The sequence below is a fragment of the Brassica oleracea genome, chromosome C3, assembly GCF_000695525.1.
Source record: "Brassica oleracea var. oleracea cultivar TO1000 chromosome C3, BOL, whole genome shotgun sequence".
Classification (NCBI taxonomy): domain Eukaryota; kingdom Viridiplantae; phylum Streptophyta; class Magnoliopsida; order Brassicales; family Brassicaceae; genus Brassica; species Brassica oleracea.
Window position 1 is genome coordinate 9,583,639 of NC_027750.1, and position 19,990 is coordinate 9,603,628.

Below are 19,990 nucleotides of genomic sequence, written 5' to 3' on the forward strand. Positions count from 1 at the left end.
ATTGATTGTTTATACAGCTAGTTTTATCATCCGTATGTTTCATGTTTGTAAAAAGTCTTGTACTAATGTTTTGGAGCAACACCGAAACGTTAATAGCTAGCTAATCCCACAACTATGCTAGACTTGTGCATATGCCTCCTATAGACATACAAATACTCTTCGAAAGTAGAAAAAAGGCTAGAATTTTGTCAAATAGAAAACGAACCATACAAGCAAACCAACCACATAGCAGTGTCATAGATTTCTGGAGGTTCACTAAACACATTTATTGTCCGTACTCCGTAGCTTCAAGTAGTTAGCACATACAATCTTCCTTATCTTTCCAAACAGGAGGCCCTTTAACAAATACAAGTTCGCATCTGCTTGAAGCTCGGGAAGATAATGCCAACTCCGTGATCATCTCAAGGTTTGGAACATCATGTTCTTGTGTATCAGCAATAATCCTTGCCTTCTTTAAGCGGGGAGCGCGTTTTAAGATGTAAACCGCAATATCTCTTTCTTGGGGTCTCCCAAAGTATCTTGACCATCTCAAAATTTGTAGACTCGACAATAGACATTCAGGTACACGACTCGGTTGGTTCCAGCAAACCATCTCATTACCCTCATCATACCCGTGATCCTGAGACCAACACAAGCAAAACACTTAGATACTACACGTTAAAAAAAAAAAAAGAGTTCATGGGAAGAAGAAACCAACTTCCATGTGAGAGATGTCTAGTAGTCGTAAGTTAGGAGAATCTTTGAGCAACTGGCCAAGAAGATCTGACGAATTCTCCTTGCACACGCATTGCTTCAGATGCTTTAGCTGATTGAAAACAAAACCACCACTATACTCCCCACCACTTTTTGAGATCTTTGATCCCATTATTCATTCAAACACGATTAGTAACAAAATTCTAGAATTGAAATAGGATAAAAAGAAAACTAATTAATTACCTCAGAGCATATAGTAAGATGCTTGACAGATGTGATGGAACCAATGACACTCTTGAGAACAGGGGACACAACATCCACATATGCGTCTTTCAGCTCAGGCATATCTTTAATCTCAATGTCGTGACTCCAATAGTTCCAGTCCTCAAGTTTGAGATACTTCAAACAAGGAGTATCTATCACATACCCACACAAATCCCATTCATCTGCCATAAAGAGCGATAACCTCTGTAAAGTTGGGACGATAAAAGTGATCTCTCCCATGCTGTGTTCCCTAACAAAATCCACCGACAAGTCTTCAAGAGCAGGACATATATCAAGAAGCCCTTGAAGAGAGTCATCATGTTGGTACGTGAGATCCTGAAGACGCAAAGTTTTCAGAGAGGGAAGACAAGCCGCCGTAGAGGGAACATCTACGAGAGTTACGCCGCTGAGTTTCAGGATAACAAGCGAGCTGCAGGTGTAAAAGCTGCTCGGAAGGACGTTCTCATCCTCGGAATAATAGTGAATGTCTAGGTCACGTACGTGGCGAGAAACTGCGACTTCCAGCCACCGTTTGATGTGTTCGGGCTGAGTGTGTCTACTATAAGTTAAGTCGAGGGACAAGCGTTCTATGACTGGAGCTCTATGCAACGGTAGATTCTTGTCGATGAATTCGACAAGCGCAGGAGAATTTGAATAATAAGTGCGTATGGGACTAGTACTAGTGTACTCAAGGTTAGGCAACCACATCCAAAGAAACCGCCATTGCTTAGACAAGATGCTAGTGGAGACGGCAACTTTTGTCGGAAGAAACGACAGTATCTTCATCAGACAGGTCGCTGATACTGCAGACCGGAACGGATGGTCGTCGACAAAGCTTGGATCTTTTTACCATCTGGACAAAGCAAACGACTTTAGTGAACAGATGAAAAACAAAACTAAGCCCCCCCAAGAAATTGAACATCAAAGTCTAAAACTTTATTTAATGGGGGCTTCTAAATAGCCGATTAGCTAAGAAAATATGCTCTCTTTTTATTTTTTTAATTAAACCACAATAATCATATTCATCTTTTTACCTCTTTGGAGCTTTTTCTCTTTTGCAGATATCTTCAGTCACCAAGTGTGGATTGATACACTTTGAGAGGAGTATAAGAATGGAATCTCGCCAATTGTAGATTTGACCTCCCCAATTTGCATAAATCAAGCACCAAGGGAGAAATGAGCGGAGAGACGACGAGTGAGGAATCAAATCAATCCCATCGGTTTGTTTCTTTGGTTTCGGTTATAAATTCGAACCGAATCGAACCAAACCGAAAACCCAACTCTTATCCAGCTTAGTAAAAATATTTGATATTTTTTTGGAGAGTTAGTAACACTCCCCGAATGTTCTTCTTCTTCCTCCTCCTCCTCCTCCTCCTCCTTGTTTCTGCGCCGCGTTATTCTATCTCTCATCCTCTCCATGAATTCTTCCCAAGCTTGCCTCTTCCATTCTCCTCTTCAACCTATCTCTCTTCCGCAGCCCTCCTATGGCTTCGTCTCTAAGCGTAAGCTTCTCTTCCGAACCAAAGCAAAGAGCTTGAATAAACGCAATTACTTGTTACAGTAGACTAGTCAGGACACAGTCGTTTCAAGCGCACTGGGTCCATCACTGTTGCTATAAAGTTCACAGCTTTTTGGATTACTTCTCTTATTCCTGCAGTTTTCTCAACTAATCTAACTTTCATTGATGTTTTTTTGTAGGCGACCCATCTCTGTGCTATCAACCATTTCGATCCAGAAGATGCCTCGCTACGAATTTGAATATTTCAAGAACCAGAGAAACCTGTTTCATACATCTGAACAGAAGACATCTCTCTACAAAAGAAAGGAAGAGTTTTTCTATTAGTTACTCCGATAAGCGCAGAAATGAATCTATTGGCAGCGATGAGGTTCTTACAGATGCTTTGGATGTGGAGATTGTTCCTCAGAACTCTGTCGTCTCCAAAACACTGCAGGATAATAATAATAGGCCAAAGTCTTTTAGAAACAGGTTTCTTGATTTTGTCCGGATAAGTTCAGTGCTCAACACCGCAGCGGAGAGGTTCTTTAAGAGCGAGATAAGGAGGAGGTTGTTTGTGACGGCTGTGTTGCTTGTACTTAGCCGCGTTGGGTATTTTATCCCTTTGCCTGGGTTCGACAGGAGGTTAATACCTCAGGATTATCTTAGCTTTGTCTCAGGTTCTGTTGGTGAGTGTTCTCATGCCGTTTTGTGTCCTATATAGTCCCTTGTTCGGATGACACATCTGAGTTTGTGGTTTGCATTTTTTTTTTGGTAGAGGAACTGGGTGAGTTTGGGGCAGAGATCAAGCTTTCGCTCTTCCAGCTTGGGCTCAGTCCACAAATAATAGCTTCCATACTTATGCAGGTTAGTATCAATATCTCCCCTTGATTTGATGTGTTTGCCTGATTATGATTACGAAAATGTGTTGCGCACAGGTGCTTTGTCACGTTCTTCCATCATTGGTGAAGCTAAGAAAGGAAGGCTTAGATGGTCACGAGAAGATCAAGAGTTATATGTGTGTTTTGTTCTTAACTTGTTTGTACCTCTTCTTGTGACTTGTGTGCTTCTTTAAAACAAAGGTTACTAAATCGTTTCTTTTTCCTCTCTCTCTCTCTCTCTCTCTAATTCTTTAGATGGTGGCTATCGTTTTTCGCTTGTACTTAGCCGTGTTGGATATTTAATCCCTTTGCCTGGGTTTGACAGAAGATTAATACCTCAAGATTACCTTAGCTTTGTCTCAGGTTCCGTTGGTGAGTGCTTTCATGTCCTATATAGTCGCTTGTTGGGATGACACATCTGAGTTTGTGGTTTAATTCTTTTTGCGATAGTGGAAGGTATAGTGGTGGCTTGCACTTCTCTCCAGTATTCTGTATTTGCAGCCACAGCTCAGTAAGTTTTATTTCACTTTCTGAGTAGCAAAAGATGTTGTTTTTAGATTCTATAAATTATGAGAGTTTATGCTTATTCAGGGTCAAGCATGTAATGTTGACAGCATCACTGCTAGTCTGCGGTGCAATGACGATGACTTGGCTTTGTGATACGATATCAGAATCTGGATTTGGTATTTTTTCTCATCTCTCTCTCTCTCTCTCTCTCCATGCAATTGTGGTGATGCTGAAATGGAATACTATGTGAAACTTGCTCATAACCTGTTTCTGTGCATTTAACAGGTCATGGATCATCTCTAATTATTTGTGTGGGAATATTGACGGGCTACACAGAAACCTTACACAAGATGCTTAATCAAATCTCAGGTACATTTGTTTTTTCTTACTCCAGAACGTATGGTTAAGTCTTTAAATTATACCCCACATGCCTCCTGGAAGCAACTATCTCTACTCAATTGATTTATAAGAAGAGAGAGCCATTGTTTTGTTGTCTGCAGGAAGTTTCACGAATTGGTTGCCTTACTTGTTGGGCGTGCTGGGCATTTTCACGGTAGTAACTATGTTCGCTGTTGTTGTTACTGAGGGATGCAGGAAGATAAAGCTACAATATTATGGCTTTAAACTTGCTTCTGCTTCGAGGTAATCATCAGTTTTTGTGTGAAAAAAAAGATTGTTGTATGTTTGTAATTGTTACCAATATAACTATGCAACATGTGGTTTACTCATAATTGTGTTTATGCTCTATGCTTTTGCCATTTGAGCAGAGAAGGTTCTCCAATAACAGAGGTGGAGCCATACATACCTTTTAACATTAACCCAGCAGGGATGCAGCCTGTTCTTACTACCACTTATCTCTTGGCATTTCCCAGCATTCTTGCAAGGTAAAGAACCCGTTATGTTTGAAACATTCTTGCTGCTTTGTGTTATTATTATTACCATCTTAAGGTTGTGTAATAAGATGATTTTATTGTTTTTTAGCATTGTGGGTTCACCGTTCTTGTTACACGTGAAGGAGATATTAAACCCTGAAAGCACAGTTGGGGCGCCGCCATGGGTTTACTACTCAGTCTATGCGTTTTTTGTATTTCTCTTCAACATCTTTGACATTGTGAGTGTTGCTTACTCTTTCTTTCTCAGTCTTGAGTTTCAATCTTCCATGAACATTAAATAGGACTGCTTGTTTTGTTATGAAGGCCAACTTGCCTAAGGAGATAGCGGATTACTTAAACAAAATGGGAGCGAGAATACCAAACATAAAGCCCGGGAAAGCCACAATCGAGTACCTAACGAAGATACAAGCATCAACCAGATTTTGGGGTAAAGCTAAGTTGTTGTTGTTGCATTGTAGACTTGCTCATTATAACCAAGTTTTGGTTTGGTATTGATTTGAATCAGGAGGTCTACTGTTGAGCTTTTTGGCAACATCATCCAGTGTACTTGACCACTATCTACGCAGCATCAATCAAGGCTTTTCTATCGGGTTTACGTCGGTTTTAATCATCGCAAGTGTTCTTTCTCCATTCAATATCATTCACTTAAACCATTCTGATTTCATGTTTGTTGATATCTCTGTTGATTGGGTTTTACAGGTTGGTTCCATTATTGAACTCAGAAGATCTTACCATGCCTACAATGTAATGCCGAGTTTGAGCAAAGCTTTGAAGAGGTATGGTGTATGATGGGGATTCAAGAAACGTGAGAGATGATTATATATGTTTGTGGTTTAGATTTTCTGTAGCATTTTTGTTTTAGATTAGGTAGATGATATATATTAAGGTTCAAGCACACATTAGCATCATTGTCTTACCAAGAAGATTCATAGACTCAAGTCACTCAACTTTAAGAATCTACTTGGTAAACAAAATATTTTTTTTCTATCACTAGTCGCATTAGCCAAACCACTACCTAAAGGTGGTTAACACATTACCTAAGAGTGCAAACGTATGTCATCATAAGCGCGAGTGTTCTCTTCTCTAAGCCTAAGAATTCTTCTCACGGTGCCGCGTCCTCCACCGCTAAATCATTTCCTACTTCCGTTCATCTCCATCCGAAGGGACCAATTTGGATTGATAAACGAATAGGCCTCGAATCTTTTTCTTATTAGATATGTTTTTCAAGTAACACTACACTCACTATGGAGAGAGCGGAATAGTCGCAGACATGGTGAACCTCATCAAACTGCCAGCGGAGTACAAACCCACATCGATGAGGAACAAGCCAAAGGACTATGAGAAGATGGTTTGCTATAAGATGAGTTTTTTTATTAAATATTTAACACATGAAAACCATCTTCAACTCTTATAAATAGAAAAGGGTAGGAGATAAAACAACATACTTTGCCAAACAATAAGGATCAATAGAATAGTAATCCACATCATGCCTTTCAGGCCATGTAGAATCGCTGTGTTATTATTACTTTTAACCCTTTTTGTCCATAACGGTTTGTGTAATGGTTAGTTGCTTGGGTTTGGTTAGATCTAAATCTCCCAGACAAATAATCAGGCTAACATTTTTAATCATTTTTATAATCCGAACAGCTAGTGTATCTCATCATTGAAAAGAGAAAAACTAAGGAAAAGAAAAAAGAAAATAATAACTCTTAATACAAGAGCAAGCGTGTTGCTCTAATATTCTTGGTGGGATCAGCAAACCGAGAAGAGAAAGACCTAGCAAGATTCTCGGGCTCATCGTGGTCGTGCCATCCGGGCCCTTGATCAAAATTCAAAGAGTAATCGTCAAGCTCATAAGCTGTGACCTTTGTGAATCTAGGAGAAGGCAACAACTTGAGCTTCCTCAACAGAACTTTCCACTTCGGCAAGAGTCTCTCTTCAGTATATCTTCTTCCTTGTTGCTTCTGCTCTCTGCAACTTTTACTATATCTTCTTCCAAGCACAATTGTCTCTCTATAAGATGAAGATGATGATAACAACTTCCATCTCTTCTTGCTTGGAGACTCAAACATCATTTCTCTTCTGTCTTATTTTTCTTTTTAGATTGGTCGAATTCTTTTCGTTATGTCTTTTTGAATCGCGTAGCTGTGTTTTATATTGTAGTTAATGGTTGGATATGTACGCTCGTAAATGAGAGGCGAAGTCAAAGTCAGCTTTTACAAGCCTTATTAGTCTGCGTTAGCCAACTGTATGAATAATTAATTCGGAAAAACAAGCATTTTAGAATTTTAGATGCATGTGTCTCTGACTAAACTACAATATAATCGTCAAAGAAGACATTTTCCTTCTGTGTTGACGTAAGATAGTCCCTAAGATATATACATATATAAAAACATTATATCAGTTTTTATCTTTTTAAGATCTCTAACACCAAGATATCCTTATGCTTTGTAATAATACAAATATTATTATTTTATCATAAATTAATCATATTACTAAAAACTTAAATTAAAAATAAAAACTAAAGCAATTATTATGAAAGATATATCTTCTTTTTCTTTCACTCTTTCGGAAGGGTTATTGGTAGAAAAATTCTTAAACACTTTTAATTTTAAAATTTTATTGTTATTGGTTTATATATTCTAATAAAATTTATTATTGTTGATTTGCAGATTTTTAAAACAACTAGTAATTATTCTTGTAATTCAAAAGTTTATTTATATTTGTTTTTTAATTCTGCACATTATTAATTTTAACACATTTTTATTTGACCAAAACAAAAAGATGTTGTATATAGTTTATAACCTTATAGTAAAAAAGGTTAGTCTCAAAAATATGATGTGTAGACCAAACATTAGGATTGAAATTATTACGTAGTAGTTTGCATTAAATTAGGACCCCTTAGAGCACCTTCGATAGAAAGTTGTACCAATTGGAGTTCTAAACTTTTATATATGTATATGTATATGTATATGTAGTAATTTTTACGGAAAATTCAACCCGAAATTTCTTAAAACATAAAAGTTTAGAAATTTTGGTTTAAGTTTCCCATAAAGTAATGAACCACATAATTATATATATATATATATATATATATATATATATGAAAGTTTAGAACTCTAATGGATAAAACCTCAATTAAATTTAAGCATGATTATTAAGGGGTTCTAACCCAATATCAAACAAATAAAAAAAAGATAATAAAAAACAGAAAAGTAGGAGAGAGAAAAAGGAAGAGCATCTCGCAGTCTATACTGTCAGATATCCATATCTAGTTTATTGTCCACATATCATTTTAATAAAGGCTGATTTTGAAAAATGAAATTTAATTAGGTAATTTAGTTTGTTTAAGAAATTAATATTCTGATGTTTTAAGAAACCCATGCAGTTTCATATCAATGGTGTTGCAGGTCTATTATAGAGGATCTCTTAGCGAATATCAAAAACATTTCTTAGTTCTTAAGCTAATAAACGTTTCCTACCTAACAGACTTGCATTAATCATGATGAGGCCCTTAGAGCATGATTATTGAAAGGTTTTTATGGTGAAATTCTTACCGGAATATAAGAATCTGTCTCTTAACTTTTAACAAAAAAAGTTAAGAATCGTCTCTTAAAACTCTTATTTAAGAGCCGGTTCTTAGCTTTTTTAGTTAAAAGTTAAGAGTTAGATTCTTATATTCCGCTAAGAACCCCACTTCAAGAACTCTCCAATAATTATGTTCTTAAAGCTAAAGTCTGTTCCATATGTACGTAGCATGCATTAAAACTAAAGTCTATATACGTACGTAATTTACATCAAAACCAAAGTCTGTTTTGACATTTGCGTAATAACATATTTTTAAGTCGTAAATAAACTTGATCACTCATGTTGATCTGAATAATAGGTTAGCAAGAACTTCGGTGCATTTTACAAACTAAAGTAATGTAAACGTGTTTAATGTGTACTTAAACAAAAAAAAAAAAAAAACTTGAGAGCATAAGTTCTCTAAACTTGGTTGCTAATCAGAATTCTAAAGCTATGTGAACGTACGCCCTATGATGTAAAGTTTTCTACTCTGGTTTTAACTCTTACGCTAGGCATGGACGTTCGGTATTCGGGTCGGGTTCGGACCGGTTCCTTTCGGATCCATGTTTTTTTCAGATCTTTAACATTTGGACCCAATAGATACTTGTAAATTTATGGTTTGGGTTCGGCTCGGTTATTTTTGTGTTCGGATCGGTTTGAGTCTATAATTAAAATACCTATAAAATATCTGTAATTTTCGGGTCCATATCGGGCCCGGATCAAGTTCGGGTATTTAGGATCTAAAAAGGACATGACATACCCAAACTCACTCAAATTTAGTCAATATTTATCATATATATCTAAAATTTTATAAAATAACTTAAATTAAACTATTAATAATTAAAATATAAAAAAATCAAACTCTAGATTTTACATTTTAAAGCTTCATTTTAGTTCAAAATGTTACAAAATAATAACAAATATTGTTAACAAAAGATATTTTAACTAAATCATAAAATAATATATATATATAATAGAACAAAAAAATCATAGTTTTGGATATACATGTTTTTAAGTCGAGTAAAAATCGGTTCTTATCATGCCGAATCTATTTGGGTCGGTTCTTTTTGGGTCTGGGTCTATTCTAGTCGGTTTCTTTCGGTTCCGGTTCTTTCGGGTAAAAGAAATTTGGACCCAAAAGGTATTTTTAAATTTTTGATTCGTTTCGAGTCGAGTATTTTTGGATCGGTTCCGGTTTGGGTTTTCGGGTCGAGGTTAAAATGCCCATGCCTATCTTAAGCTTTGGAGTACCATATTTAGTGCTATATTTTTGGTTGACAAGATTTAAATATTGAATTTAAAGATCTAATGTGTCCAGTAACATGTATTTTAAATCGATATATTTTGTTTCCACGAAAGAATGATGAATTTCTAACTATATTATATCACATTACAGCATGTACGTTATAAAATTATCATGTTTGAAAAAATCATATAAGCATTTAAATATATATTAATGTTCAAAATGTGAACCACTAATCATGTAAAACAAATACATATGTATATAAAAGTGAAAATAAAGAGTTTTTGTGCTTTTTAGTTTAGTTCAATTATTTTAAACATTTGGCCTTAATATTTTTCAAAACATTTACTATCTTTCCAAGAACTAGTTTCTTGATTTATTTCAGAGTTACATTAAATTTAAATGATTTTTTTTCAACATCATTTCATCAAAAGTCAGCAGAGAAACAAGGGGGGTACATAAACAGTCATTTGGATCACAAAATCAAGATAGTCCATTAAGTAACAAATAATGCTTTCACTTTTGTGGATTGTGATGATTCAAGCCGCAATCCACCCACGTATTTGAGTATCGAGAAGGTTTCCTATGTAATTATAGGTAGCTTCCGATGGATGAATCGAGTCAAAGAACAAAAACTCGGAGCGGTTCCAGCACAATGGAGAAACAGCATTACACAGTAAGGTCATCTCCAGATGCCCTGTTCCACAACATCCTCTCTTCGTCTCTTTAAACCCTGTTTTAAAAAACTTCCGCATGAGTGAATCATAGTTCTCAATATTATTATTGGAAAACTTGCGGAACAAGAAAGACTATATCTATACCGTATTTGCTAGGGTTTTGCATCATGTCGAACATAGGATCATATACATTGGCGTAAAGGATCTTGCTTCCTGAAAGAGATGCTTCAATCTTAGGTAATGCCTTTGGAAGTTTCTCATTGTATAAGACAGAATCTATGTTCTCTTGTTCTATGCAGAACCTAAAGATGTTGCGGAATTTAGCAGTCATTTGAACCGGTATACAACCAATAGGAGGTATACCTACGACCATGATATTCCGGCAGCCTAAACTATAAAGCTCCTGCACACAACACACATTGGAAAAGATTAGAAAAACTGGTTTCACTATTTGTTAGCGATAACCCGAGTGGTGATTCTGGAAGTGACTTAAATCTCAGTGCATTAGTAAAATGCGACATTCATTTGAAACTTTACCTGGACTAAAATTTCAAGCCTTTTAAGTATAAAGTCTTGGTAACCAGAGATGTAAGGATACTCAAGACGCCTTGCAGGAACAGTGTAAAAATTTAAGATGAAATCGTTGCTCCCTGCACTTATAATCACTAAAGCATTGTGTATAATCTCCATAGCTTTCTTGTCTCCCACGATACTTGTAAGACGAGCCATGTAACTCCTGAACATGTTAGGTTGTTCCAAGACAGGAATGGACTGAGTGGAGAGACTGGTTCGATCATCGTAACCCGAACTGGCTGAAGCAAAACAGACTCCGGTTAAGATATCTTGGTCGGAAAGATTTGGTTGTAAGAAAGGAGGAACAAGGTCTTTGATGTTGTACTTGGCCGCGAGTATGTCGGGGATGAGTTTACCGTTTGAGAATCTCCCGCTGGCTTCGTGGTTTGGGAGATCAATGCCGTAAGGAAAATGTGTAGCTCTGAAGATTGTGTTTAAAGGGTAATTGTTGTTGCCTGTGTCCACGGTTGAATCGCCGAAGATTAGAATGGCTGGGAATAGCGGTTGCGTTGTGGCCTTTGCGGCTGCGTTGTAGGACGCGAATAGTGTGTTGCTGCGATGAAGAGAGTGTAGGTTATGGTTTTAGAGGTTGACATTTTTGTTTCTTGTATTTGGTGATGAGTGTATAAGATATTTGAATGTTGAACCTTGCTGGATTTCTGATAATCGTGTGAGTTTGTCTGTTTTTTTTTCCGTTAAAATGACAAAGAGATAAAGAGCTTTGAATTTTATAGTTTAAATAAAGATTCACCTATAAACTGAAAAAACGATATGGTCAAAGATATAATATTCAACTCGTTGGTAGCTAAGTTTAACAAATTGATAAGAGCATCATTATCCCTATTTGGGTTTTTTAATGACTTATTTAATAAAAAAGTTAGTTAAAAAATTTAGTTAAGAAACCTATAGATTTTATGCTTCATTGGGAGTTTCTTAACAAAAAAATATTAAACATTGTTTTATTAAAATTTAAAATTTTATTTTAAACAAAACATAGTAAAAGAAGATAACATTTTAAACATAATTTTTTTTAAAAAAAACATAAAAACAAATATTAGTAAAATAAACTTCATTTTTTTCTTTTTTTCCTTTCTTTTTCTTGATCATCATATTTTTTTTTCTTGATCACCATAATGAATAAAAAAATTCTCGAACGTTTGATCAAAATATTGATCAAAGATTTGATCAAATGTGTCATTAATTGATCCCTCAAAAGTGTTTTGAGAAGAATATGCGTTGTCACACATATAAACGTTTGCTTATAACAGAACAACAACAACATGACCAAGCCATACGTTTTTAACTTAACAGAACAACAACAAGATAACTTAAATGAGCAACAACAAGAAGGAGAACTCCATTTCACAAATCAGTCAATTATAGATACATGAGCAGGCGAGACATCAAGCCATTAAAAAAAAGACGTCGAACAAATCAGTCAATTATATTTATAAGCTACATTAATAAAAAAACTCAGCTTGCAACTACTTTGAGTTCTGCTCATACAATCCACTATAAACCAACTTAGCAAATAGCAGTTAAGAAGTTAAAGAGAGTGCCTTGACCGAATACATTTCATCTACTAATTCTCCTAAAAATATCAAGTAATCAAAGTGCAGAGCATGGTGGCTTACCCGCCCATTGTGAAATCCACAGTTGGTCTGGTACAAGCAGGGTCTAAGCTTTGCTCTGTCACTTCCATAAATTGCTTTCTTAGCAAGAGGCAGCGCATCATTGCCTACAGATAAAGGAAGGTAAATTCTATCTTCTACATTAAATGACTCTTTGGCTGCCACCTTCAAACAATCAGTACCATCATCTTCCTAAAAAAAACAGTTCTTGTCTTAACCAAGAGATGACTAGAAGAAGACTTACCCTTTCAATGACTCCTTGGCTGCCACCTTCAAGCAATCATCACCGTCGCAACTCATAGGCATTTCTCTTCTAACCTGAATCACATTTACAAATCACTTATCTTGTAACCTTCACGGTTCGATTGAATCTACAAAATACAATTTCTTTAGCTGAAGAGACACAGACCTGTCTTAGTCGAAAGAGTTTTTGTACGAGGTTTATAGGTAGGTCGGGACGGCAATGAAGAATCCACCTCAGCGCCGTCGTTGAGCCATCCGTTGAGCCTTTGACGATGGAGTCTCCGCCCAAAGAGAGCTCCTTTCCTACGGCGGTGGCGTCAATGGTGGGAGAGAAGGGAGGTAGAGTTGATCAACCGATTGATCGCCATCGTCGTCGGACAAAACAAAGAGAGAAGAAGAAGAAGACTCGAGAAAGAAAAAAGAGAGAGAGAAAAAAAAAGAAAAAAAAAATAATTTGAGGTTTGTCCACATGCTGACACGTGTGCTCTCTTTTAAGCTAAGGATCGGTCTCAAAAAGTTCAGAATAAGAGCAAGATTATCGCCGGGTCTTAGACTCATTTCTTAGTAATTAGGGGTCAAAAATTAAATCAAAAATGCTGATAAACAATAGAAACGTATTTTAATTAAGAAGTTTTTGCACGCGTCCTTAATGCCACGCGTCAGCATGAGATTGGTTGTCTTAATGGTGTAGGGTAAAGTCGAGTTGCGGTCTCGAAATCACTTTCATCTTCTCCCCTATTCTCTCTTGACGGTGAAACCATTCGGCTCTGCTTCTCCGCCGATTGCAACCCCAAATCGAAACTAGTCTCGTTTATTTCTCTCACTCCACACCGATCTCCGCCGATTGCAACCCCGAATCGAAAGGATGTTGAGCGTGCCTTTGGAGTCCTGCAAGCTAGATCCGTCGTTGTGAGAAATCCATCTAATTTATGGGATAAAAACAAAATAGCAAATATTATGAGAGCATGTATCATACTCCATAATATATTGTCGAAGATGAACGAGATTCATACACTCAATATAACGTTTTAGAATTTCAACAAGGAAAATATGTGGATCTTACATTTTCCGTCGAAAAGACTACAAAAGTCGGCAATACAATTGGTCGCCGAGATAGACAAGCCTATCAACAATTAAAAGAAGATTTGATTGAAAATATATGGGCTAAATTTGGATATCTTCCAAATAACATATAATATTTAAGTTTCTATGAATTATATAAAATGTTTGTATGCTTTTATTTATGATGTTTGTATGTTTTATGTTTTTAATTTATGTCTTCAATGTTTTTTAAAAAAAAATTTAATTGTAAGTTTTTTTTTTTGCCTACTTTATAATTTTCTTATGTTTTCAATTATAATGTTATATGTTTTATATTAAACACATCTTTTATATGTTATTACTTATTAAAACAAATAATTTTTTACCAAGAGACAACATAAAAGTATATACCAATAATCTGCATATTTTCTATTGTATCTTAACATTGTCTCTTAATCTAAAAATATTAATAAAAAACGCTAAGAGTCCTAAATTTTGTCCCAGCAATAATGTTGTTCTAAGGATCGGTAACTGCATTTTAATTTAGTTTTCATTTAATTAAATGTTGTAATTTGTTTAAACCCTTTCCTAAGAACCTGCAATAATGATGCTCTAAGTGTAAGGAGAAATAATATCATCATTTTGGGTCGTTACATTAAAGTTGAGAGATATATCATTTGTGACTCATGATCTGTATCTTAAACGTGACTTTTAGCTCATCTCATGGCAGATTCTCAGTCTCGCCACTGGAGACACAATGTGTTCCCAAGCTTCAGTGGAACACATATACAAAGGTTTGCTAGGTTGTATATTTGTTTCCTTCTGGTTCCACACCTACTCCGAAATATTGTAAAACTGACTCTATTTTCTAATGGGCCGTAATTAACAAATAATGGGCCGATATATCACAAAATGATGAGCCCGAGCATGAGGTTGAGAGAAACCCTAGCACTCAACTATTTATTCGTTAATCGCCCTCTTCGTCGCCCCGATTCTAGGGTTTTCACACTTTCACAGCAATCGGCGAGAACTTCAACAACCACAAAATGGCGACGCAAATCAGCAAGAAGAGAAAGGTGAATCTCACTCGATCTCTTTCTCCTCCCAATCGATCTCTCTCGTATTTGTGAACCATTTTCAGTAACTGTGTTTTGCATTTCGTAGTTTGTAGCTGACGGTGTGTTCTACGCTGAGCTGAACGAGGTCTTAACCAGAGAGCTTGCGGAAGATGGTTACTCTGGTGTGGAGGTTAGGGTTACTCCAATGAGGACTGAGATCATCATCAGAGCCACACGTACCCAAAATGTTCTCGGTATGTGTTGGTTCTAACCTTCCTTTAGAATCCAAAGCTTTGGACTTTTATGTTAATTGAGTTCGTTGGATGTTATTGTAGGTGAGAAGGGAAGGAGGATCAGAGAGTTGACATCTCTTGTGCAGAAGAGATTCAGATTCCCTCAAGACAGTGTTGAGCTTTACGCCGAGAAGGTTGCCAACAGAGGTCTCTGCGCCATTGCTCAGGCCGAGTCTCTCCGTTACAAGCTCCTCGGTGGTCTTGCTGTCCGCAGGTATATACGTTTCTATGGCTCTCTTAGGTTTGAACTGAGATAATTGATTTGTTAGTTTGTTACACATATGTTGAGAAGTCAGATTAGTAGATAGGAAATGGTTTACCTTTCTTCGACACTCTAGAGAGTTTTCACTCTTTAATTTAGCTGTATTGGTTTTAAGCTACGACTTTACTGGTTGGTGAGTATATGTTGAGCGTTGTTATTTGCTAGTATGCTCTCATTTCTTAATAAGAGCCGGATGTTAATATTGCAATGATGTTGTGTTGTGTAGGGCTTGCTATGGTGTCTTGAGATTCGTCATGGAGAGTGGTGCTAAGGGTTGTGAGGTGAGTTCAAATCCCTGTATTCTCTAATTGTTTTTTTCGCTTACTTTCTTTTTCTCTAAACACAATTGTTTTACTATCAGGTGATTGTGAGTGGAAAGCTCCGTGCAGCACGTGCCAAGTCCATGAAATTCAAGGACGGTTACATGGTTTCCTCTGGTCAACCAACCAAGGATTACATCGACTCTGCTGTCAGACATGTTCTTCTTAGACAGGTTAGTCTCTTGGTTTCACCTTATTGAGTAAGTAAAACCGCCAAACATTGTCTAAATCTAGTCTCTTGTTAAACTCCAAATGTGCAGGGTGTGCTTGGAATCAAGGTGAAGGTCATGCTTGACTGGGACCCTAAGGGAATAAATGGACCAAAGACACCATTGCCTGATGTTGTCATCATCCATGCTCCCAAGGAGGAAGACGTCAACTCTGCACCTGCTCAGGTTTCTGCTCCGGCTGCTCTTGCACCAGAAGCTCCCCTCACTGCCGTAGACTACCCTGAGATGATCCCAGTCGCCTAGAAGAAACTCTTTTTTTACTAGTACTCTGTGATTTCGCCCTTATAACTTTTCTGCTTTTTGACAGTTTATATTTTATCGTTATCTCATCTTCGAATCAGACACCGTTCTTCAAATACTGTTTCTAAAATTATTCCATTTCTTATTAAGTTTATTGCTTTAATAAACTTCGAAAGTAACTACGACATTCATTACTTTCACCCTACAAACAGTGTCGGTATAATTGAAAGTAACTACTGCATTGTTTTTCAGACACGCATTTCTTCGAATCATTGATTCGTTTAGTTAACGTGGCCCACAAGATGTCATAATAGAAGGAAGAAAGATGCCATTCAATTCCCCAACCAATAATTGATGCTTCTTTTTCAAGAAACAAAACAAATCTTCTCTTTATAACCTGTCGTCACCATTCATTGCCGATAAGAAGAAGATAACTGGAGAGAGAGATGGGTTGCGTTCACTTCGAATCAGCAGATCAACGGACACTTTCTGTCCAAGAGAAACTAAACGACAAAACATCTAGCACAGTCTTGCAAGAACACGAGGAGCAAGGAGGAATCCAAGAAGCTTGGTCCGAGATCAAGAACCGCGGTGAAAACGTCGGAGGTTACTTAGCCGGTGAGAGTAGACACAAGCTTGAGAAGAAAAAGAGCCAAGTGTTGCTGGAAGGTTACGTGGAGGCTCAAGATGATCAAGAAGATCTTACGAGAGCCAAGAGCTTGACGGATGACGATCTCGAGGAGCTAAAAGGTTGTTTAGACCTAGGGTTTGGGTTTAGCTACGACGAGATCCCTGAGCTCTGCAACACTTTGCCTGCTTTAGAGCTATGTTACTCCATGTCCCAGAAGTTCTTAGATGATAAGCTAAACCACCAAGAGGACTCTCCGCGGCCGCCACCGACCACGACCAGTCCAGTTGCGAACTGGAAGATCTCTAGCCCTGGTAATGAATCTCTCGAGTTAGATACATAGTTTCAGTGTTTTAGCTTTGTTTGCTCAATTGAATTTGTTTGAAGAACATTTTGATGAACCATTTCTTGATGGTTTTGCTTTGGATTCAGGTGATAATCCAGATGATGTAAAAGCTAGACTCAAGTACTGGGCACAAACCGTAGCTTGCACTGTCCGTTTGTGTAGCTGAACAAGAATCATCATCATCAACTTGTCTGAACATATTTGGTTGAACCAGAAACATCTACTGATCAGACTCTTTTTTGCATGAATGAAGTCTCTGCCACTTTTAGCTGAGAATAGACTTGCAATGTGTCCATGGAGAAACTGGTTTGGCTTTACTTTTTAACTCTGTGTCTATGTTGTAACATCCTTAGCCTAATGTTTGTAATAAAAAATTGGATAATAAATGTGTCACTAAATAAAACTTTCAAATTATCACCCTGAATAGTCTCTGCGTATTAAGTTAAAGTACATTAAGGGTTGATTTAGCAGGCAGAGATTTAGAGACAAATCTCCCAACAGTTTTAAAGTTCTGTTTTTTTTATTACTAATCTAACGACAGTGATCTTCTGTTTGCTTTCATGATCTTGACCTGTCTTGCTTTTATATCATTGATAATTACGCTTAGATGACGGTAAAGCTCGTGACTTTGCTTCAGTATTACAAGATGTGAAAGAAAGGAAGAAAGAAAGAACGTGTCTTTACTTGTGATTCTTTTATCTTTTTTCTTTCCGGTTTGTAGGAAAGAATCAGAAACTATGTATGTGGTCATAAGTTGTGAACACGCTTTAACGTGTCGTGTACGATAGGGCAACATGAGGACAAGATCCTTTCACGTGTTGTGTTACGTATCCAACTGTACTATTAAGCCAATCGAATTTATGACTCGACATCATGTCTTTTATAAAGTTTGAGCGTTAAAACGAGTCACATGATAAATATGATTTATTCATCAATGAAACGACGTGTCACCAACGAGAAGACACCATGTTTATTAAAAAAGCAGATTCAGAGAATAAGAGTTTGCAACATTGTGGGATTCTTAAGAACAAAACAAAGATTTAGATAAAACGATTCTTTAAACTTGTGATGATGATCAAGATGAAGCCTGTCCCAACAGAGATTGAATGTCTTTCTGCACAAATCCAAAAAGGCCGGTTATGTGTGATGAAAATGTGAGGATTTTGGTTTAGCCTGGTTTACATACCTCGAATTGAAGAGGAGAGGTTCTAGGAGAATATCTCTGGGAGACTTTGCCGTCAGGTGAAACCAAGAACTTTGTGAAGTTCCATTTGATTGCGTCAATAAGCAAACCTCCTTTCTCTGCTTTCAAGTATTTGTATAATGGCGCCGTGTTCTTCCCGTTCACATCCACCTACATTGCCATCAAGTATATTTGTATAATACCTAATCTTTTTTCACTGCAACCTTGGTGTTAAACAAAAAAAACTAATTTTTTTCACTATATAAAATTTGGCTTGATTTGAATGTTGTTGTAGAAGGATTGCAGCTTGGTAATTTTGATTAGAGGGTGATTAGTAGAGGTTGTAACATATTTAAATTTGATAAAGACATAAAACAAGTACCTTGTCAAAGATGGGGAACTCAGCTTTGAACCTTGTGCAGACAGTTTGTTGGATCTCTTCATTGTTTCCTGGTTCTTGTCCCAAGAACTGATTGCACGGAAACGCTAAAATCTCCAACCCTAATGTTTTTTTTTTTGAAGTTTACTAAAGTTATACCAGTATTTTACAATTAAAATTATGAAAACCAGATTTTGTATTTATATGGGTAACAACAGACCTTGGTCCTTGTATTTATCGTATAGAACATTCAGTTCCTTGTAGTTTGCATCCGTCAGACCACTGCAGTAATAAGAACTTTAGCTTAGTTTCTGCTTTTTAAAACATGTTATAGTTAGAAATATGAATAAAAATTAAGCAAACTAAAACTGAACAAAAATATTACTAGAATCTTTCATGTTCTTACATAAACAAACCAAACATTGTGGTAAACCGAAGCTGCAAAAGTACGGAGTGGTACTAATCAAACCAAACCGAGTTGATCAATTACTAATTCTGTACTACAAGATCTTTTGTTGTTTCATTATTCATTCATATCTTGAGAAATTAGTCAAACAATAGAGACCTTTTAACATAATTCTTGTTCAAATCAGTGAGAAAAAATAAAAATAAATAATGGGTGCTTACCATTTGGAGGCAACGTTTACAATCAAAAGAGTTTTGCCTTTGAATTGGCTCAAACTCACATCTTTACCTTCAATATCCTGCCATGTTCAACAAAACAAAACATAAACATATATGCTTCATTCGAAAACATTCGTCTCTCCAAATTTAAGTACTGTATAGATCATTCCTCTCAAACCATCCACAAATGTATTATGTAATCATTTTGACCCTCAAGTGGTAAATATTTCAATCCTCACACAAATTTCAGGGCTAGTCATGTATATATTTCTTATAAATAACCTTGTATTTCTTCTTCTGTTTTTCTACTTTGTCTAATATTCATATGAATGTACAGATTGAAAAATATATATTTATATGAACGTCTCAAGAGATAGAGAGAGAACATTGGAAGTTCCGTTGATCAAAATGAAATTATTTTCTTATTTTTGGGTCTTTTACTTGTTTATATGAATCAAGAATCTAAGATGAACAATAATAAGAAGCCATACCTTAACGGCGAAGTCGTAGATAGACTCTGGAGATTCCTCCGCCATTTTGGTCTCTCTATTTTTCTCTTTGTTTTTAGTTTTGAAGAAAGTGAAGAAATATAAATATTTTCAACATATATATATCTTTATTGGTAGAGATATGTGCAAGAATAAGACGCTCCAAATGAGGAATCTCTTGTGAGGAATGGTGGTGGGGGGCTACGTTGCACGGAAGCTTCATCGGACGTC

General features: G+C 36.5%; 6 protein-coding genes, 1 long non-coding RNA gene and 1 pseudogene across 7 annotated transcripts; 3 read left to right on the top strand and 5 right to left on the bottom strand.

Moving 5' to 3' along the window:
• Nucleotides 1–84: 84 nt before the first annotated feature.
• LOC106335600 (FBD-associated F-box protein At5g38590-like) lies at nucleotides 85–2,167 on the bottom strand. Its single transcript, XM_013774167.1, has 4 exons — nucleotides 1,992–2,167; nucleotides 937–1,810; nucleotides 698–853; nucleotides 85–619 (listed from the first exon to the last, which is right to left on the bottom strand). The coding sequence occupies exons 2-4, from the start codon at nucleotides 1,741–1,743 to the stop codon at nucleotides 296–298; spliced, it is 1,287 nt and encodes a 428-aa protein (XP_013629621.1). The 5' UTR covers nucleotides 1,744–1,810; nucleotides 1,992–2,167; the 3' UTR covers nucleotides 85–295.
• A 93-nt stretch (nucleotides 2,168–2,260) lies between these two features.
• Nucleotides 2,261–5,720, top strand: LOC106335599 (preprotein translocase subunit SCY2, chloroplastic). The gene is made up of 14 exons (XM_013774166.1): nucleotides 2,261–2,459; nucleotides 2,656–3,141; nucleotides 3,231–3,319; nucleotides 3,391–3,470; nucleotides 3,589–3,607; nucleotides 3,774–3,844; nucleotides 3,925–4,016; nucleotides 4,126–4,209; nucleotides 4,341–4,482; nucleotides 4,608–4,724; nucleotides 4,822–4,951; nucleotides 5,037–5,160; nucleotides 5,239–5,345; nucleotides 5,433–5,720. The coding sequence occupies exons 1-14, from the start codon at nucleotides 2,375–2,377 to the stop codon at nucleotides 5,520–5,522; spliced, it is 1,716 nt and encodes a 571-aa protein (XP_013629620.1). The 5' UTR covers nucleotides 2,261–2,374; the 3' UTR covers nucleotides 5,523–5,720.
• A 494-nt stretch (nucleotides 5,721–6,214) lies between these two features.
• LOC106335601 lies at nucleotides 6,215–7,063 on the bottom strand. Its single transcript, XM_013774168.1, has one exon. The coding sequence runs from the start codon at nucleotides 6,806–6,808 to the stop codon at nucleotides 6,443–6,445; it is 366 nt and encodes a 121-aa protein (XP_013629622.1). The 5' UTR covers nucleotides 6,809–7,063; the 3' UTR covers nucleotides 6,215–6,442.
• Nucleotides 7,064–10,082: 3,019 nt separating this feature from the next.
• Nucleotides 10,083–11,389, bottom strand: LOC106334121 (annotated as a pseudogene).
• Nucleotides 11,390–12,094: 705 nt separating this feature from the next.
• Nucleotides 12,095–13,058, bottom strand: LOC106334100. Its single transcript, XR_001268525.1, has 3 exons — nucleotides 12,834–13,058; nucleotides 12,669–12,742; nucleotides 12,095–12,531 (listed from the first exon to the last, which is right to left on the bottom strand). It is a non-coding gene; the product is annotated as an uncharacterized LOC106334100 (long non-coding RNA).
• Nucleotides 13,059–14,652: 1,594 nt separating this feature from the next.
• On the top strand, nucleotides 14,653–16,244 carry LOC106334419 (40S ribosomal protein S3-2-like). Its single transcript, XM_013772701.1, has 6 exons — nucleotides 14,653–14,784; nucleotides 14,873–15,020; nucleotides 15,102–15,273; nucleotides 15,548–15,602; nucleotides 15,683–15,814; nucleotides 15,902–16,244. The coding sequence occupies exons 1-6, from the start codon at nucleotides 14,755–14,757 to the stop codon at nucleotides 16,112–16,114; spliced, it is 750 nt and encodes a 249-aa protein (XP_013628155.1). The 5' UTR covers nucleotides 14,653–14,754; the 3' UTR covers nucleotides 16,115–16,244.
• A 214-nt stretch (nucleotides 16,245–16,458) lies between these two features.
• Nucleotides 16,459–17,601, top strand: LOC106334421. Its single transcript, XM_013772703.1, has 2 exons — nucleotides 16,459–17,053; nucleotides 17,172–17,601. Exons 1-2 carry the CDS (start codon nucleotides 16,558–16,560, stop codon nucleotides 17,249–17,251), a joined length of 576 nt encoding a protein of 191 aa, XP_013628157.1. The 5' UTR covers nucleotides 16,459–16,557; the 3' UTR covers nucleotides 17,252–17,601.
• A 395-nt stretch (nucleotides 17,602–17,996) lies between these two features.
• Nucleotides 17,997–19,938, bottom strand: LOC106334422 (probable glutathione peroxidase 2). The gene is made up of 6 exons (XM_013772704.1): nucleotides 19,763–19,938; nucleotides 19,275–19,351; nucleotides 18,868–18,929; nucleotides 18,651–18,769; nucleotides 18,272–18,439; nucleotides 17,997–18,199 (listed from the first exon to the last, which is right to left on the bottom strand). Exons 1-6 carry the CDS (start codon nucleotides 19,805–19,807, stop codon nucleotides 18,161–18,163), a joined length of 510 nt encoding a protein of 169 aa, XP_013628158.1. The 5' UTR covers nucleotides 19,808–19,938; the 3' UTR covers nucleotides 17,997–18,160.
• Between the last annotated feature and the right edge of the window lie 52 nt (nucleotides 19,939–19,990).

What these genes read in the sequence shown, in the direction of transcription:
- LOC106334421 (XM_013772703.1), top strand. Translation starts at nt 16,558, where the DNA reads ATGGGTTGCGTTCACTTCGAATCAGCAGATCAACGGACACTTTCTGTC. An exon ending in CTGGAAGATCTCTAGCCCTG is followed by an intron (nt 17,054 to 17,171) that starts GTAATGAATCTC and finishes CTTTGGATTCAG; the next exon opens with GTGATAATCCAGATGATGTA.
- LOC106334419 (XM_013772701.1), top strand. Translation starts at nt 14,755, where the DNA reads ATGGCGACGCAAATCAGCAAGAAGAGAAAG. An exon ending in GGTGGTCTTGCTGTCCGCAG is followed by an intron (nt 15,274 to 15,547) that starts GTATATACGTTT and finishes TGTGTTGTGTAG; the next exon opens with GGCTTGCTATGGTGTCTTGA. An exon ending in GACATGTTCTTCTTAGACAG is followed by an intron (nt 15,815 to 15,901) that starts GTTAGTCTCTTG and finishes CCAAATGTGCAG; the next exon opens with GGTGTGCTTGGAATCAAGGT.
- LOC106334422 (XM_013772704.1), bottom strand. Translation starts at nt 19,807, where the DNA reads ATGGCGGAGGAATCTCCAGAGTCTATCTACGACTTCGCCGTTAAG. An exon ending in CGATAAATACAAGGACCAAG is followed by an intron (nt 18,770 to 18,867) that starts GTCTGTTGTTAC and finishes AAAAAACATTAG; the next exon opens with GGTTGGAGATTTTAGCGTTT. An exon ending in CCTCTCCTCTTCAATTCGAG is followed by an intron (nt 18,200 to 18,271) that starts GTATGTAAACCA and finishes GGATTTGTGCAG; the next exon opens with AAAGACATTCAATCTCTGTT.
- LOC106335600 (XM_013774167.1), bottom strand. Translation starts at nt 1,743, where the DNA reads ATGAAGATACTGTCGTTTCTTCCGACAAAAGTTGCCGTCTCCACTAGC. An exon ending in ATCTTACTATATGCTCTGAG is followed by an intron (nt 854 to 936) that starts GTAATTAATTAG and finishes ATGGGATCAAAG; the next exon opens with ATCTCAAAAAGTGGTGGGGA. An exon ending in TAGACATCTCTCACATGGAA is followed by an intron (nt 620 to 697) that starts GTTGGTTTCTTC and finishes TGTTGGTCTCAG; the next exon opens with GATCACGGGTATGATGAGGG.
- LOC106335601 (XM_013774168.1), bottom strand. Translation starts at nt 6,808, where the DNA reads ATGATGTTTGAGTCTCCAAGCAAGAAGAGATGGAAGTTGTTATCATCA.
- LOC106335599 (XM_013774166.1), top strand. Translation starts at nt 2,375, where the DNA reads ATGAATTCTTCCCAAGCTTGCCTCTTCCATTCTCCTCTTCAACCTATC. An exon ending in CTTTGTCTCAGGTTCTGTTG is followed by an intron (nt 3,142 to 3,230) that starts GTGAGTGTTCTC and finishes TTTTTTTGGTAG; the next exon opens with AGGAACTGGGTGAGTTTGGG. An exon ending in GATATCAGAATCTGGATTTG is followed by an intron (nt 4,017 to 4,125) that starts GTATTTTTTCTC and finishes TGCATTTAACAG; the next exon opens with GTCATGGATCATCTCTAATT.